This window comes from Nerophis ophidion, linkage group LG18, assembly GCF_033978795.1.
Source record: "Nerophis ophidion isolate RoL-2023_Sa linkage group LG18, RoL_Noph_v1.0, whole genome shotgun sequence".
In the NCBI taxonomy this organism is placed as follows: Eukaryota; Metazoa; Chordata; class Actinopteri; order Syngnathiformes; family Syngnathidae; genus Nerophis; species Nerophis ophidion.
The window spans coordinates 7,991,714-8,011,021 of record NC_084628.1 but is presented as its reverse complement, the minus strand read 5'-3'; the positions used below and the strand labels follow the sequence as shown (position 1 = coordinate 8,011,021).

General features: G+C 39.4%; 1 protein-coding gene and 1 non-coding gene across 4 annotated transcripts; both read right to left on the bottom strand.

Annotated features, from left to right (window-relative positions):
- Positions 1-5,187: 5,187 nt before the first annotated feature.
- mrpl28 (mitochondrial ribosomal protein L28) lies at positions 5,188-15,266 on the bottom strand. 3 transcript variants are annotated; one of them, XM_061878657.1, is made up of 6 exons: positions 15,117-15,266; positions 11,534-11,825; positions 11,314-11,466; positions 11,114-11,248; positions 10,957-11,046; positions 5,188-5,510 (listed from the first exon to the last, which is right to left on the bottom strand). In XM_061878657.1, the coding sequence occupies exons 2-6, from the start codon at positions 11,816-11,818 to the stop codon at positions 5,415-5,417; spliced, it is 759 nt and encodes a 252-aa protein (XP_061734641.1). In that variant the 5' UTR covers positions 11,819-11,825; positions 15,117-15,266; the 3' UTR covers positions 5,188-5,414. The 3 variants fall into 3 exon arrangements, with proteins under 3 accessions (XP_061734641.1, XP_061734643.1, XP_061734642.1); XM_061878659.1 differs by having other exon boundaries at positions 10,957-11,043; XM_061878658.1 differs by lacking the exon at positions 15,117-15,266 and adding an exon at positions 13,802-13,939.
- Positions 15,267-15,643: 377 nt separating this feature from the next.
- Positions 15,644-15,730, bottom strand: trnastop-uca (transfer RNA opal suppressor (anticodon UCA)). The gene has a single exon. It is a non-coding gene; the product is annotated as a tRNA-Sec (tRNA).
- Between the last annotated feature and the right edge of the window lie 3,578 nt (positions 15,731-19,308).

The window sequence follows — 19,308 nt, the reverse complement described above, 5'->3', positions numbered from 1 at the left end:
TATGTGCAAATAAATGAACACTGAAATTTAAGTATTTCTCTTATATATATATTTATATATATATATAGCTAGAATTCACTGAAAGTCAAGTATTTCTTATATATATGTATATATATATATATATATATGTATATATATATATATATATATATATATATATATACATATATACACATATATACATATACATTTTCTACCACTTATTCCCTTTTGGGGTAGCGGGAGGCGCTGGCGCCTATCTCAGCTACAATCGAGCGGAAGGTTCATATATATATGAAGTACTTGACTTGGTGAATTTTAGCTGAATTTTAGCTGTAAACATACTCCTCCCCTCTTAACCATGCCCCCGCCCCAACCACACCCCCGTCCCCACCCCACGAAATTGAAGGTCTCAACGTTGGCGAGTATGATAAACACTTTTTATTTCAACACAAACTTTGCGACGTACCTGTCGTCAAAACTCCAAAGACCGACCGAACAGTTCCTGTCTTCATAATAAAAGCCCTGCTTCATCCTGTCTGCGCGTACGAAATAAGAGTCCCAGAAAGCCAGCGTACACAAGCGATCAAGCAACGGAGTTTGCCGTCAAAGTATTTCTCGTAAAGTGTATAAAAAGGAGTATGGAAGCCGGACAAATAAGATGCCAAAAACCAACCACTTTCATGTGGTATTAGACAGAAAGGAGGACTTTTTTTCTCTCCTCCGTTCGGAAAATGTGGACGTTATCAGCACTAGTGCTGTCTGATTCCAATCAATCCATCCATCCATCCATCCATTTTCTACCGCTTATTCCCTTTCGGGGTCGCGGGGGGCGCTGGCGCCTATCTCAGCTACAATCGGGCGGAAGGCGGGGTACACCCTGGACAAGTCGCCACCTCATCGCAGGGCCAACACAGATAGACAGACAACATTCACACTCACATTCACACACTACGGCCAATTTAGTGTTGCCAATCAACCTATCCCCAGGTGCATGTCTTTGGAAGTGGGAGGAAGCCGGAGTACCCGGAGGGAACCCACGCATTCACGGGGAGAACATGCAAACTCCACACAGAAAGATCCCGAGCCTGGATTTGAACCCAGGACTGCAGGAACTTCGTATTGTGAGGCAGACGCACTAACCCCTCTGCCACCGTGAAGCAATGAAAGTCCAAATTCAGAAAAAAATAATTGAATGAGTAGAAGTTACTCTCTTTGGCCTTCGTTTCGCTTGAAAAGACCAACACAATGCTTTCTCCTGACATATTTTTCACTCTAGATTTAATGATATTAGGATGTACCAGGGACAGAGGTGGGTAGTAACGCGCTACATTTATTCCGTTACATCTACTTGAGTAACTTTTGGGATAAATTGTACTTCTAAGAGTAGTTTTTATGCAACATACTTTTACTTTTACTTGAGTATATTTATAGAGAAGAAACGCTACTTTTGCTCCGCTCCATTTATCTACAATCAGCTCGTTACTCGCTACTTTGTTTTATCGATCTGTTAATGCACGTTTTGTTTGTTTTGATTTTGTCAGACACGCATTCAAAGTAGGAACTACGCAGGCCGTCACACGTCGAATCCGACCTAAAAAAGCTCAACAACTTATTGGGGTGTTACCATTTAGTGGTCAACTGTCCAGAATACGTACTGTACTGTGCAATCTACTAATAAAAGTTTCAATCAATCAATCAAAAGTGTAAAGGAAAAAAGACACTTTTTATTTCAATCGTACTTCCCGTCACAAGCCTAAAGACTGATCGCACAGTTCCTGTCTTCACAATAAAAGCGCCGCTCCATCGCGCCTGCGCTAACAAAATAAGAGTCTCCGAAAGCCAGCGCAAACAAGCGAGCAAGCTACGGAGTTTGCCGGCAATGTATTTCTTGTAAAGTGTATAAAAACGAATATGGAAGCTGGACAAATAAGATGCCAAAAACCAACGACTTTCATGTGGTATCAGACAGAAAAGAGGAACTTTTTTTCTCCTCCATTTGAAAATGTGGACATTATCAGCACTATACTGTCTGATTCCAATCAATGCAAGTCATCAGAATCAGGTAATACACCAACTTATATTCTTGTCTTCATGAAAGATAGGAATCTATATGTTAAACATGCTTGTATATTCATTAAAACACCTTTAACATTCAAACAAAAACGGCAAAATAAAAAACTATAAATTATATACTGTGTGTATATATATATATATATATATATATATATATATATGATATGTGTGTGTATGTATATATGAGGTAGATCACCTCGACTTGGTCATTTAAGTAATTGATTAACGTTGAAAAACTTATTGGGGTGTTACCATTAAGTGGTTAATTGTAGGGAATATGTACTGTACTGTGCAATCTACTAATAAAAGTTTCAATCAATCAATCAATCAAATAAATAAATGCCTACTGAGCCTATGGTACTGTTAAGTTATTGTGGCTCAATTTGCCTTAATTTTAATGTATTATTATTTAATATATGTTATTGTTTTAGTTGCTTAAGAGATATTCCTGGCTATGAATTTGCTCATTGCTATTTTTATGTTTTTGTGCATTATCTGTTGCCGTAATTATTAAACGAACAGATTACTCATCAGTTACTCAGTACTTGAGTAGTTTTTTCACAACATACTTTTTACTTTTACTCAAGTAAATATTTGGATGACTACTCCTTACTTTTACTTGAGTAATAAATCTCTAAAGTAACAGTACTCTTACTTGAGTACAATTTCTGGCTACTCTACCCACCTCTGACCAGGGATGACTTGGACAAAACGAAGGGAGTGGACACACACGCTAAGTTAACTTTCGTCTTACCATCTCCACTGGGGACGGACCGCAAAGGGGATAAAAACATGTGGAGAGTGGACCCTCTTCAGAGAATATAAACAGTACGTGTTGGTATTGCTACTGTTTGTACCATTTAACCTTGAATTATAGATTCCTTGCTTTATTCAGATAGTCAGTAGAAACACAAATCTGGGTGAATTTAGCCCAAAAAAGGGAGTATTTCAACATTACTTTAATTTCTTGCACAATCAAATCATCCGTTTTGGTGTGTCTGGTAACTCACTTTGATCACACAGCCAGGGATGGATGCCATCTGTTAGACTTGTGAATCATTTTATTAACCTATGAGTGATTAGATAACCAGCCAGCTTTGTAGAGGATTTGCATGGGAAGTGTCTAAAAAAATGGCGAGTATCAGTGGAATAGTTGTAGGGGTCGGGCGGGTGACATGACGAAAAAATAGATTTTAAATAGATTCGGGCGGGTAGCGGTTGAACCAATACGAAAATATATATACATAGTTAAATGTTATGTTGAAGAGGTTCATTTAGCCTACGGACGTGTATTTATAAATGGTTGATTTATACAGGTTAGTAAGGTAGAGTGTTGTACGTACCCGACAGTACTTGATGGTACGGTCTAGTGCAGGGGTAGGGAACCTATGGCTCTAGAGCCAGATGTGGCTCTTTGGATGAATAAATCTGAGCTGACATTGCTTAACACGATAAAAAATGAATAATTCCACTTGTAATCACAGTGTTAAAAATAACGTTCAAAATATAAAACATTCTCATGCTTTTTTATGTTCAAGAAGTTGCAATAATGGTAAGAAGTAATTTGGTTAGTGTGGGACTTGCCCTCCTGGGGGTTCTTCAGACCACCGAGAGCCTGTTTTAGGGTTACAATATTGTTTTATTTTATTTTTCTCTCAGTTGCTTTCCAGCAATTGTCTTTTTCTCTTTCGTCCTCGCTCGCGCTCTGGCTCCAGCCCCAACCCTGTCTCTCCTCCTGGCCGCTGCTTATAACAGAGCGACAGGTGATTAGATAACAAGGCCCAGGTGGGCCTTCTACGCACCTGTCGCTGATTTCGAGGCCGGTCCTGGCAACATCCTGCTTTGCTGCAGGCCCGCAGGTCACGCCCCCTCCACAGTTAGCTTCAGAATAACAATGTTATTATAAAGAATAAGAGACCTATTATACTCTGGAAATGTTGGCATTACTTAAAAATGCACGCGTTTAGTTGTGTTCAGTGTTAAAAAAAATATTATATGGCTCTTAGGGAAATACATTTTAAAATATTTGGCTTCTTGGCTCTCTCAGCCAAAAAGGTTCCCGACCCCTGGTCTAGTGGTTAGGATTCGGCGCTCTCACCGCCGCGGCCCGGATTCGATTCCCGGTCAGGGAACAAACTTTTTTTTTACCATGAATTGATTAACGACTTAAACACGTTGAAAAACTTATTTGGGTTTTACCATTTAGTGGTCAATTGTACGGAATATGTACTGTACTGTGCAATCTACTAATAAAAGAATCAATCAAAACAATCCAACGTCACGCTAACATCACGTGACACCTCTGATAAAGGCTGCAGAAGCAAGGTAGCCCAAACTTGTCAGGTACAACACTTTACCTTACTAGCCTATAGATATCAACCATTTATAAATAGTTAAATGTTGTTACCCACATGCAAAAAATGAGCAGCACTCTTTGAAACAGTATGTGGGCATACTTTTATTTTGAAGTGTCTCGTTTGGTCTGTGGACGGATGTAAGGAAGCTACTTCCGGGTATGAGTACACATTTCTTTGATGCATGAGAAGGGAGAAAGAGAGCGACTGATTGTAACAAAGACCAAAAAGTGTCACAAGGACTTTAAGCGTTTGGGTTATAAGAGCCAGAAGATCACAATTTCCTCCTAAAAGAAGCATGTAGGCCAACGAGGTATTTGTTTGTCATTTGTTGGTATTTTACTTGGTAAAATGTTTGATCCACATGCTGTGCATGTTATTATTTTTACGTTTGTAACGTGCTTTATTTATTACAGTTTTCACGGTGAATTTAAGGGAAAGGAAGCCTTCAAATAAATCAGTTCAAGAAAGCCATTGTGTCTGTGCTATTTGGAGGGAGTTACACTTTCTAACCTCACTAATGCCTTGCATCGTCTATATTAGATATCTAACAAGGGGCGGGTGGTTGTGGCTTTGATAAAATGTTGGTTCGGGTGGATGACGACTTTTGTAATGCGGTTGCGGATGATATAATTGCCTATCCGCGCATCTCTACAGTGAAAATATGAGTATGTTTCAGCCTCATTGGTTTCTTTCTAGCAAAATAGTAGGAGAAGTGAACAAAAGACTATCTATGTTCATAATTTGCTGAAAAACTCGGTTAAACAAGTGACAAATGTGACCATGTGATTCCTTTTTAATTACTTTATACAGGATAATCAATGGGCAGCGGTTTTATTTACACTGTTTTTGGATCCATTATTTTTCCGTCCTTCCCGTGCATCTCTATCCAAAGTGAAAATACAAAAAGGTTCGACCTATTACAAACTCAAAGAAATATGATGACACTTCACCAGGCAGAGAAGCTCTTCTTCAGTAGAGCTCCATGGCAGATGATTCTTCTCTTCATTTATTCTCAGTAAGATGAGGTTCTGAAAGTTTTTGGATTTGCAGGTCCTCTATCAGCTTTTCCACACAGACCTTGAACAGCGGCTCAGGCGGCTGGTGAGCAAAGGACACATAACCGTTTTAGCACGTTAAAATCAGAAGTGATAATAAATAAATGATAAATGGGTTGTACTTGTATAGCGCTTTTCTACCTTCAAGGTACTCAAAGCGCTTTGACACTACTTCCACATTTACCCATTCACACACACATTCACACACTGATGGAGGGAGCTGCCATGCAAGGCGCCAACCAGCACCCATCAGGAGCAAGGGTGAAGTGTCTTGCTCAGGACACAACGGACGTGACGAGGTTGGTACTAGGTGGGATTTGAACCAGGGACCCTCGGATAGCGCACAGCCACTCTCCCACTGCGCCACGCCGTCCCTTAATACGAATTAAAGATGATTGAGAATTCACAGATGTAGATAGCCAATAAAGCATTTCCAGGAAATGTAATCCTTAAATTTCCTGCACACAAGGGTGCACATTCGCAAACAAAATTGTTTGCTGTCTGTAATTGGAAATATAACCCCATCAAAAACACTGACACATGTTCGCACTGCACATTTTTGTATCACGTGCAAATAATAAACGTTTATAATTAATGACGATATTAATAACCCTGTGAAGCATGAATTATTTATGATTATTTTTCATAAATTAAGTTTTTTTATTACTCTCGAGGCATGAAAATATATTTTTACTTGAAATGCCTACGAGGCTGGACAAGATACATTGGACAAGTGGTAGGGAAACTATGGCTCTAGAGCCAGATGTGGCACTTTTGATGACTGCATCGGGCTCTCATATAAATCTTACCTGACATTTCTTAACATGATAAGTAATGAATAATTCCGCTGGTAATCACAATGTTAAAAATAACGTTCAAAATATAAAACATTCTCATGCATTTTAATCCATCCACCCGTTTTCTACCCCACCTGTTCAAGAAATAACAATGTTATTAAAAAGAATTTTGAGACTTATTACACTCTAAAAATGTTGGTCTTAGTTAAAAAATGCACACATTTAGTTGTATTCAGTGTTAAAAAATATTATATGGCTCTCACGGAAATACATTTTAAAATATTTGGCTTTCATGGCTCTCTCAGCCAAAAAGGTTCCCGACCCCTGCATTAGAGGTTAATAAAACTGATTGATTAAATACATTTTACATGAATAAAATGTGATTTTAAACACTGCAAATATTTTTTTTAATTATCTTTAACAATTTCTTTACATATTCCAACATTCCAACATTGTTAAATGTATTGCAAAAATATCAAGCCCCCTGACTTCAAGCATCCCTTTTTTGAAACATAATAGCCACATTCTAATAAATCCTACATTTTAATTCGACTGAATTGATTTGCAGCCCTGCGATGAGGTGGCGACTTGTCCAAGGTGTACCCCGCATTCCGCCCGATTGTAACTGAGAAAGGCACCAGCGACTCCAAAGGGAATAAGCATTAGAAAATGGATGGATGATTTGCAGCCAAATTTTACTGCTCAATTAAGTATTTTCAAAGTTGCAACAACACCACCAATAGGATTCAGTTCAAGAAACTGTTTAAATTGCAAGTGCTCACAAAGTACAAAGAAGAACAATTATAACATCCTGAACCTTTTTGTATTATATAATGATTATTTATGTATTTATCATTTGTTTACTTACTATGGTATATTATTTTATAATTCACCGTCTTGTTACAAACAGAGAACAAGGAAATGGGATGCAATTGCTATGATATGAAAAGGGGTAGGATTAAATAAGCTCTGCTTCTTCCTACTCCTTTTCGGACGTGCTGTGATGAAACAACTGTCAATATCTGATGCATTACATTGTATTGTAGGCATGTTTGAAATAAACTGAAACTGAACTGAATATTATAGCCAGCAATGCATGAAGTCCTATTTAGTGGAAACAATTCCCCCAAATCCCAAAACTCTGAAATTGCTAGCAATATCAGTACTCCCAGTTGTTGCTTAATACATTTATACCTGCAATGATCTCCTAGTAATGGACATATATGTTTGTGTCACTTAGAACAGCTGACCAACAGATGGCAGTGTTTGAAAAGACACTGACCAATATGCACCACAGGGTGAGAACGACAGATCGACTGATATGGACTTTTCAGTCAAGGAAGGACTTTCTACCGCTTGTCCCTTTCGGGGTCACGGGGGTGCTGGGGCCTATCTTCGCTACAATCGGGCGGAAGGCGGGGTACACCCTGGACAAGTCGCCACCTCATCGCAGGGCCAACACAGATAAACAGACAACATTCACACTCACATTCACACACCAATTTAGTGTTGCCAATTAACCTATCCCCAGGTGCATGTATTTGGAGGAAGCCGGAGTCCATCCATCCATTTTCTACCGCATATTCCCATTCACACACTAGGGCCAATTTTTTAGTGTTCCCAATCAACCTATCCCCAGGTGCATGTCTTTGGAGGTGGGAGGAAGCCACTATGATACAACATTTGTATTATAATCCTTGAACAAAGTGACAGTGAAACTCAAGTGAATAGTCACTGAATGGAGAACTGGGGGTGGGATTAAATAAGTTATCTTCTTCCCACTCCCTTTCAGGCAAAACTGGACAATCATGTACCAGGGGTGTCAAACTCAAATACAGAGTGGGCCAAAATGTAAAACTGAACAAAGCCGCGGGCCGAGGTTGAACAAATTAACCTTTTAATAGGGACCCAAACAAGTTTTGCATTGAATATTGAACAAGCAAGGCTTATATAACTTTATAGTGACATGCAAAATTGAGTTTCATATAATAATAATAATAATTAAAAAATATCAATGGCATATCAAATAAAATTTTAATACAAATTGAATGCCTCTTTTGCATTTGCAGCCTTCTGAGGTAAATATCAAAATATATTGTAGCGTCCCGAAAGAGTTAGTGCTGCAAGGGGTTCTGGGTATTTGTTCTGTTGTGTTTATGTTATGTTACAGTGCAGATGTTCTCCCGAAATGTGTTTGTCATTCTTGTTTGGTGTGAGTTCACAGTGTGGCGCATATTTTTAAGAGTGTTAAAGTTGTTTATACGGCCACCCTCAGTGTGACCTGTATGGTTGTTGACCAAGTATGCCTGGCATTTCCCAATGTGTGTGTAATAGCCGCATATATTATGCGAGTGGGCCTGCACGCTGTTTGTATGGAGGAAATGCGGACGTGACGACAGGTTGTAGGGGACGCTAAAGGCAGTGCCTTTAAGGCACGCCATCAATATTGTTGTCCGGGTGGAAATCGGGAGAATGCTTGCCCCAGGAGATTTTTGGGAGGGGCACTGAACTTCGGGAGGATTGGCAAGTGTGAGAAATTGCGGTGTTACAGCGCCACCGCTGCTGTGTAATAACGGCGGGCCAGCTGTAATGTTAATTTGATATTTTGCCTGAAGGGCCAAATTAAATTACACAGCGGGCCAGAGTTTGACACCCATGATGTATTACATACTATACATTACTTTTTGCACTATATTAATTTATATTATTGTGTTGTCAACTTTGTACTTTTTTTTGTTTGTTTATCATGAATATTTTTATGTCATTGCCTGAAATAAACAAATTAATTAAATTAAAAATTAAATGAAAGGTGGGGCGACCATATCTATGGTGGCAACTTATTTTAATTTGTAGTTGTAGTAGAGACTTCCTTGTTCATTTACAGAATCCGGTCAACTTCCTTTGTTTTCACTTTATCGAACTGCGCATGCAAGTCATGTCGAGGCCACATTGGGGCCTGGGGCGTTTATACTGGAGCTTGCAATGTAAACAGTTAGCTGAAGAAAAAAAAAATCAGATTTGTGCCACTTTGGCCTGCAGTGTAAACTTAGGCATAAATTCCCTTTAAATAGAAAATGTCTCAACAAGACTACTGCAAATTAATCTACATCAAATAACTATAAACTCCTTTGTCCCACACGCCATTAGACTGTACAACTCCTCTCTGGGGAGGGGGGAAGGGGGGTACTAGGATGACAGGGATGCAAAACAATATTAAATGATAAATGATAAATGGGTTGTACTTGTATAGCGCTTTTCTACCTTCAAGGTACTCAAAGCGCTTTGACACTACTTCCACATTTACCCATTCACACACACATTCACACTCTGATGGAGGGAGCTGCCATGCAAGGCGCCAACCAGCACCCATCAGGAGCAAGGGTGAAGTGTCTTGCTCAGGACACAACGGACGTGACGAAGTTGGTTCTAGGTGGGATTTGAACCAGGGACCCTCGGGTTGCGCACGGCCACTCTCCCACTGCGCCACGCCGTCCCTTACACTTTTTCATAACATGGTCACTACTGCCAAGTTTCTCTTGTTATATTCTTATTTTACTGTTACATTTTTATTCCCATTGTTGCTTTTTATTTTTATTCTTATTGTAATATTTTTCTATTTTGTTTCCATTTATACCCCCATTATTTACTTTTTAAATTGATCTCAACTCTGTACACTGCCGCTGGAATTTGTAATTTTCCTGGAGGAACTCTCCCGAAGGAATCAATAAAGTACTATCTATTTATTTATCTATCTATCTATCAATTAGGGGTGTGGGAAAAAATCGATTCGAATACGAATCGCGATTCTCACGTTGTGCGATTCAGAATTGATTCTCATTTTTAAAAAAATGTTTTAATTAAAAAATTTTTTTTTTTTTAATCAATTCAACAAAACAATACACAGCAATACCATAACAATGCAATCCAATTCCAAAACCAAAACCTGACTCAGCAACACTCAGAACTGCAAAAAACAGAGCAATTGAGAGAAGACACAAACACGACACAGAACAAACCAAAAGTAGTGAAACAAAAATGAATATTATCACCAACAGTACCAATATTAGGTATAATTTCAGCATAGCAGTGATTAAAAATCCCTCATTGACATTATCATTAGACATTTATAAAAATAAAAATAAAAGAACACTTGCATCGCATCTCATAAGCTTGACAACACACTGTGTCCAATATTTTCACAAAGATAAAATAAGTCATATTTTTGGTTCGTTTCATAGTTAAAACAAATTTACATTATTGCAATCAGTTGATAAAACTTTGTCCTTTACAATTATAAAAGCTTTTTTTTTTTTTAAATCTACTACTCTGCTTGCATTTCAGCAAACTGGGGTAGATCCTGCTGAAATCCTATGTATTGAATGAATACAGAATCGCTTTGAATCGGAAAAATATTGTTTTTGAATCGGGAATCGCGTTGAATCGAAAAAAATCGGTATATAATCGAATCGCGACCCCAAGAATTGATATTGAATCGAATCGTGGGACACCCAAAGATTCGCAGCCCTACTATCTATCTATAGAACTTTTAATCACCATGATACCCCAGCTAGATTTCTTATGGAAAGTTTCCCCTTTGCACCTCTCATTGTTAATAACACTATTAAATATGTTTCAGTAAAGTGGAGATTTGCCAGGAAAAAGGATGTCAAAGTGTTGAAAGAGGAGCATTACCTTGACCTCCAGCTGCCTCTGCTTCTCCACAGCTTCCTCCAGAGTGAGACCCACCCACTCGGCCTCCTCCTCTGGGATCTCAAACTGCTGCTGAGCATAACACAAAGAAACGCGTCACCTGCAGATATACGAGCGGAAACATCACGTGAAGTCACACCTTGAACTTGTTGTACACCTTCTCTCTCCTCACGGGGTCATCTGGGTACAGCTGAGTGTCTTTGCGAGCCAGCCGAAGCAACATGGCTCTCTTCAGGTCCATCCCCAGTTTGGAGGAGAGATCTTCCTTTGGCGTCTAACAACAAAGGAACAACAAAGGTTCTTGTCGGCTGGATTCCAGCTTCCTGCAGCTTCTCTTACTTTGAGGATATAGAAGTCGAAGCCAAAGGCGGCGTCGATGAGGTCCAGAGTGCGAGCCGTGACCGTGATGGTGAACTTGTGGTCCAGGATCTCGCTGTAAAGCTCTCTCTTGAAGAGCTGGGGCTTCCACGTCTTCTTCAAACGGTTGGACATCTACTCCCAAATATATTATTAGCATTACAGAACGCCTAAGACAGACATGTAAAATGCGTGCACTCACCTTGTCATTGTTGGCATATCTGTACCCGCATATCCAACCCTCTCCCCCCCAAAGACCGACCTGCGACTCAGGAGGGTAGTAGACGGGGATTGGGATATCTTGCACTCGTTCTTTCTGACCCGTCTTTGGGTTGAGACGGTACTTGACCCCCAAAGGCCTCCAATGGACTGGAGTGGGCTCTTTCGGCTCCAGGGACTTTAAGTAATGTTCAGGGAGACGGGCATAAATGCCCTCTTTCATCTTAAGGGCATTCCAGATTTTATGGGGGTATTTTAAAAGAGGCATATTGGATCTGAAAAACAGGAAGAGAAAAAAATACTTTTCGATTTGTAAGGAGTCTGTATGCTTTGGTCAATGAATTTTGATTTAATCCGAGAGGAGCCAGATGAGGTGGTTCGGGCATCTGGTCAGGATGCCACCTGAACGCCTCCCTAGGGAGGTGTTTCGGGCACGTCCAACCGGTAGGAGGCCACGGGGAAGACCCAGGACACGTTGGGAAGACTATGTATCCAGGCTGGCCTGGGATTGCCCCAGGATCCCCCAGGAGGAGCTGGACCAAGTGGCTGGGGAGAGGGAAGTTTGGGCTTCCTTGCTTAGGCTGCTGCCCCCGCGACCCAATCTCGGATAAGCGGGAGAAGATGGATGGATGGATCCAATCCAATCCACTTTAATTGTATAGCACATTTAAACAACAGAAATGTTTCCAAAGTGCTGCACAACAATATTAAAAACAATATTCAAATATCCTTAGCTATATTTACTTGAGTAACGTTTGGGATAAATTGCATTAAAAGTAGTTTTAATGCAACATTCTTTTACTTTTACTTGAGCATATTTAAATAAATGGGTTGTACTTGTATAGCGCTTTTCTACCTTCAAGGTACTCAAAGCGCTTTGACACTACTTCCACATTTACCCATTCACACACACATTCACACACTGATGGAGGGAGCTGCCAAGCAAGGCGCCAACCAGCACCCATCAGGAGCAAGGGTGAAGTGTCTTGCTCAGGACACAACGGACGTGACGAGGTTGGTACTAGGTGGGATTTGAACCAGGGACCCTCGGGTTGCGCACGGCCACTCTCCCACTGCGCCACGCCGTCCCAATAGAGAAGAAACACTACTTTTACTCCGCTCCATTTATCTACATTCAGCTCGCTACTCGCTACCGATTTTTATCGATCTGTTAATGCACGCTTTGTTTCTTTTTGGTTTGTCAGACAGACCTTTAAAGTAGGATCTATCACATGCCTGCGTTTCACCAATCAAATGCAGTCACTGGTGACGTTTGACTCCGTTTCACCAATCAAACAGAGCCAGGCGGTCACATGATTAACTGCACTTTTTTTTTATAAACCTTTATTTATAAATTTCAACATTTACAAACAGTTGAAAATAATAATTAAAGTACAAAAAAAGTAAAAAACAGCGCCAGGGGGTTGTAAATTCAAAGTAACTAAAATAGAATGCAAAAAATATGTATATATGAAATAAACAAAAGTGCAAAGCCATAGGCTCACTCAATCTCAGTAAATAACTGAAATTTGGAACACAGCATCGTCGTTTTCACAGCTTTTTGGTTGTTAGAGGTAGAGTGTTTTAATGTAGAGTTCTAAATCTTTTTTAAAGGCAGAAAAAACAGGTCGGGTATTGAGAAACTTACATTTATGAATATAAAACTTAGCCAATAAGATAATGAGGTTGCAAAGGTAAAATACATTTTCAATTTTTTTTTCAATACAGTGTAAAACCAAATATATATTATACAAAGGCCTACTGAAATGAGATTTTCTTATTCAAACGGGGATAGCAGGTCCATTCTATGTGTCATACTTGATCATTTCGCGATATTGCCATATTTTTGCTGAAAGGATTTAGTAGAGAACATCGACGATAAAGTTTGCGACTTTTGGTCGCTAATAAAAAAGCCTTGCCTTTACCGGAAGTAGCAGACGATGACATCACCCGTGTGAGGGCTCCTCACATCCTCACATTGTTTTTAAATGGGAGCCTCCAACAAAAAGAGCTATTCGGACCGAGAAAACGTCAATTTCCCCATTAATTTGAGCAAGGATGAAAGAGTTGTGGCTGAGGATATTGATAGCAAAGGACTAGAAAAAAAATAAATAAATAATAAAGTTAAAAAAAAAAAGGCAATTGCATTATGAGAGATTCAGATGTTTTTAGACACATTTACTAGGATAATTCTGGGAAATCCCTTATCTTTCTATTGTGTTGCTAGTGTTTTAGTGAGATTATATAGTACCTGATAGTCGGAGGGGTGTGTCCACGAGTGTCTTGACGCCAGTCTCTGAGGGAATTAGTCACGGCAGCAGCAGCACGACAGAAGTTCCACTGATCTCCGGTAAGAGGCGACTTTTTACCACAATTTTATCACCGAAACCTGCCGGTTGAGAAGTGGTCGGGATCCATGTTCGCTTGACCGCTCTGATCCATAGTAAAGCTTCACCTCCGGGAATTTTAAACACCGTGTGTTTGTGTGGCTCCATCTTTCTACTTTGACTTCTCCATTATTAATTGAACAAATTGCAAAAGATTCAGCAACCCAAATGTCCAGAATACTGTGTAATTATGCGATGAAAAGAGACAACTTTTAGCCGCTAGTGGTGCTGCGCTAATATGTCCCCTCCAACTCGAGACGTAATGCGCACGCGTCGTCATTCCGCGACGTTTTCAACAAGAAACGCCGCGAGAAATTTAAAATTGTAATTTAGTAAACTAAAAAGGCCGTACTGGCATGTGTTGCAATGTTAATATTTCATCATTGATATATAAACTATCAGACTGCGTGGTCGGTAGTAGTGGGTTTCAGTAGGCCTTTAATATATATTATTGTTTTAGTTGCTTAAGAGATATTCATAGCTCTGAATTTGTTGTTTTTGTGCATTTCTTGTTGCCATCATCATTAAACGAACAGGTTACTCATCAGTTACTTAGTACTTGAGTAGTTTTTTCACAACATACTTTATATTTCATCATTGATATATAAACTATCAGACTGCGTGGTCGGTAGTAGTGGGCTTCATAGGCGTTTAATATATATTATTGTTTTAGTTGCTTAAGAGATATTCCTAGCTTTGAATTTGTTGTTTTTGTGCATTACTTGTTGCCGTCATCATTAAACGAACAGGTTACTCATCAGTTACTCAGTATTTTAGTAGTTTTTTCACAACATACTTTTTACTCGAGTAAATTTTTGGGTGACTACTCCTGACTTTTACTTGAGTAATGAATCTCAAAAGTAACAGTACTCTTACTTGAGTACAATATCTGGCTACTCTACCCACCTCTGCGAGTACATAAGATCATGATCTGCGATAAGGTGGCGACTTGTCCGGGGTGTACCCTGCCTTCCGCCCGAATGCAGCTGAGATAGGCTCCAGAAGGAACAAGCGGTAGGAAATGGATGGATGGACGTTATTAAAGTCCGACTTCTGACTAGCGCATGCTAACCATACACTTCACTGTTAACACCAATATTCTTCATGATTTTAATAGAGGAAACTAAATCGATATAAATGTTTTATCTCGTTTAGGAAACTACCACAAGTCTACCTTACCTTGTTAAAAAATAAATGCAATGATATCCTCAGGGAAACAATCTCCAAACACGCAAGGACATTCTATCGCCTTCTAGAATTGGGCAACCCCCCTACCAACGAGGCCTGTCATTGGATAGCGAGAGCTACCATTGTCGTTGTTGATTGGCTTAAAAATGGCCTTCTATTTCCGGTGCAACCGGATGCAGCTTTGAAACATGACTTCGTTCCAATGAAGGAAACTACGTTTTTAGAAAACTAAATTTTATTTATTTGTAAATAAACAGTAAAGTTTATTTTAGTATTCATTCCGACGAAGGAAATAGTACAAATATGCTTCAAAATTGAAGTTTTATAGAGTATTTTCCATTTATTTGTGAATAAATAGGAGTATTTTATTTTGGTAAGAGTTATAGATTTGTCCTCAAAACATTGATGACAACTTTTATTCCGAAATTAGATCGCTATAACACCGGAAGTTGTCTCATTAATCGCGGTAAATGTCAGGTCATGCAACAAATATAACTATACTTTGCCACTTATTACTACGCCCGAAAGGTGGAATTGAACCACTCTGCCGCCAGGCAGCTACAGGTTTGAAGCCTGCACCCCGGACCACCGAGGATCATCCGGGCATTTAACCTAGGCGACCAGACACATATTATACTACAGGGAAAGTCTAAACTATCTTACTCACGGTTTACAGAGTCACAATCAAATTGTGTATTTGTTGAATAATTAGGCTTCATCCAACCCGGTGGCCTCATATTAGTGCCTCTCAAGCTCTATATTTCTCAGTAAACCTCCCGAAAAGGGAGAAAACCAGGCATGCTGGAAAATATGCTAATAGCCTCCGTTCTGATTGGCTGACAGAAACCACGTCATTGCAGGTAAATCATTTGAAGTTTTTACTGTATAGAACACAGGAGGAGACAAACAACACAATAGTGATCAGTTGTCATTTATTCAAACAAATGCATTCTTCAAAACTGAAAATTAATTTACTTTTGCCTACATGTTTATTTCATTTGAGTGGAACATTTACAAAGTGTTCCTTGGTTCTTTTTAATCAATAAACTGTCCGCTATTATTAATGTAAATAAAACATTTTGCTAATTAAAAAGTATGTTCAATATCTAGTATGGGGCGGTATAGCTCGGTTGGTAGAGTGGCCGTGCCAGCAACTTGAGGGTTGCGTGTTCGATTCCCGCTTCCGCCGTCTTAGTCACTGCTGTTGTGTCCTTGGGCAAGACACTTTACCCATGTGCTCACAGTGCCACCCACACTGGTTTAAATGCAACTTAGGAAGTGGGTTTCACTATGTAAAGCGCTTTGAGTCAATAGAGAAAAGCGCTATATAAATATAATTCACTTCATCTCCCTAATTTTACATTTTGAGTTACAGTATATAAAGTATATAACTCAGGGGTCCCCAAACTTTTTGATTCTGGGCCGCATTGGGTTAAAATAATTTGGGCGGTCTGTGTACATATACATACATATATATATATATATATATATATATATATATATATATATATATATATATATATATATGTCACACTAGGGCCAATTTAGTGTTGCCAATCAACCTATCCCCAGGTGCATGCCGGAGTACCTGGAGTTAACCCACGCAGTCACGGGGAGAACATGCAAACTCGGGATTGAACCCAGGACAGCTCAGGACCTTCGTATTTATATATTTCTTTAAATATATGTTAGCCAGTATTTTGTTTTATTCTGAAATGATGGAAATACAAATGTATCTGTGCTTATTAAAAAGCATGTCACCAAAAAATATTTGATACAGTGCATCATGACATTTTAATTTCAAAACTAACTAAATGTAGCTTATCCAAAAAGTCATTGTCCTGGTTCGAGTTCTATCTAAAAGGCCGTGAACAATGTGTCACCATTAATAATGTGAGATTTTTCTTCTGTAAAATTGAAATGGTATCGGTCTTGGGACCGATACCATTCAGTCTATACATCAATGACCTACCAGATGTATGCACAGATATAGATTTACAGATGCATGCGGATGACACAGTCTTGTATACATCAGGTAAGACCTGTACTCTAGTTGATGAGAAGTTAAATGCTAAACTATAGACAAAATAGCATCTTGGCTTTGATTGATTGATTGATTGATTGAAACTTTTATTAGTAGATTGCACAGTACAGTACATATTCCGTACAATTGACCACTAAATGGTAACACCCAAATTGTCAAACATGGACTTAGACTTGGATTGTTTCTTCGATGCAGAGAATATTTGGGACGAGCCAGGCGTGAACGTGAGTACATATTTATTGATATTCTAACAAAACAACACAAAAAGGCAAACAAAGGGCGCGCACATTGGCGGAGAACAAATACTTGGCCACAAAAACAAATGACTAGAACCAAGGCTGTAAACTAAAAACGTGAAACAAAAACACTTGCACTGTGGCATGAATAACAAACCAAAAACTTGCACTGAGGCATAAACATAATAAATAAATGGGTATTACTTGTATAGCACTTTTCTACCTTCAAGGTACTCAAAGCGCTTTGACACTACTTCCACATTTACCCATTCACACACACATTCACACACTGATGGAGGGAGCTGCCATGCAAGGCGCCAACCAGCACCCATCAGGAGCAAGGGTGAAGTGTCTTGCTCAGGGCACAACGGACGTGACGAGGTTGGTACTAGGTGGGATTTGAACCAAGGACCCTCGGGTTGCGCACGGCCGCTCTCCCACTGCGCCACGCCGTCCCTAACATGACAAAACTTACGAGGCATGGTCAAAAAACGAAGAGCAAGGCATGAAGGTAGGTACATGGAAATGTGGTTAAGGTATCAGAAGGTAAGGTAAGGTAAAGTTGCCAGGACTAAGACAGAAACAGAATGGCTTAAATAATGACTATGATAATGATTACTAACAAGTGTGAGGGCTGAGGACAGGGGCGTGACTTGAGGGCAAGATGAAAATCAATGGGTTGGCATGGAGACGAAAACAAACCAGGAAGTGCAAAAACAGATCTGAATGTACAAAAAACATAACATAACCAAACATGACAAAAGCAAAACATAATCCATAGGCGTGACACAAATACGTTTTTCAACTTGTCAATTCATCATCCTAAACCCTAACCACTAAAAAGACTAACTCTGTATGCGTCTCCATAAAAAAGCAACCTCAATCAAACCTGAATATAAAAATTAACGAGGAGCTCATTGAATAAGTACCTGAAGTCAAATATTTGGGCATAATCACAGACTATCAGCTGCATTTTAAAAGTCCCATTAAGAAAATGTGTAAAACCCTGAAGGCAAACCTAGTTTTTGGATTATAAGAAACTGCTTAACTCTCAGCTGTGCTTTTACTTTTATGAATTCAATGATTCTTTCACACGTATCTTAAGGCTTAACTACTTGGTCCCAGGCACACCAGTCATCAATCAAGACCATTCAGTGTCTTTATAACCCTGCCCTGAAAATGCTAGACAAGAAGAGTATACGATATCATCATTGCCAAATTTTAACCAAATACAATATTTTGTTACACACAGTCGAACTGTTTTTTAAATGCCTAAATAACTCTGCTCCCCGATTGCTCTGCAAGGCAATTACAAGACTGCAAAGTGGTACCAGATCTACCACGTCAAAAGTCAACTGTTGCGTTCCATTCCGTAGAACATCTTTTGTGCGGACTGCCTTTTCAATAAAAAAGACCACAACTATGGAACTCTTTACCTGACACTTTGAAAAGTACACCTGCATTTGTCACTTTCAAAAAACAAACAAAATTATGGCTAGTTGAGCAACAATCGTGTTGCCATGTTTAGTTTTTACTACCGTATTTTTCAGAGTATAAGTCGCTCCGGAGTATAAGTCGCACCTGCCGAAAATGCATAATAAAGAAGAAAAAAGACATATATACGTCGCACTGGAGCAGGGGTGCCCATTACGTCGATCGCGAGCTACCAGTCGACCGCGGGGGGTGTGTCAGTCGATCTCCAGCCAGGCTTTTAAAAAAAAATAGACCTAAAAATTAGTGATCATCAATCTTCACCAAGACATCACTTAAATGACATTCACGGTACTGGAGGGTCTTGTGAGATGACGCTGGGTGCTGCAAGATCATTATTATGAAAATATGACCGAGAGGAAGGCGAGAAACACTTTTTATTTCAACAGACTCTCGCGCCGTACCTTCCGTC

What these genes read in the sequence shown, in the direction of transcription:
- mrpl28 (XM_061878657.1), bottom strand. Translation starts at nt 11,818, where the DNA reads ATGCCTCTTTTAAAATACCCCCATAAAATCTGGAATGCCCTTAAGATG. An exon ending in GATATGCCAACAATGACAAG is followed by an intron (nt 11,467 to 11,533) that starts GTGAGTGCACGC and finishes ATTTGGGAGTAG; the next exon opens with ATGTCCAACCGTTTGAAGAA. An exon ending in TCGACTTCTATATCCTCAAA is followed by an intron (nt 11,249 to 11,313) that starts GTAAGAGAAGCT and finishes CTTTGTTGTTAG; the next exon opens with ACGCCAAAGGAAGATCTCTC.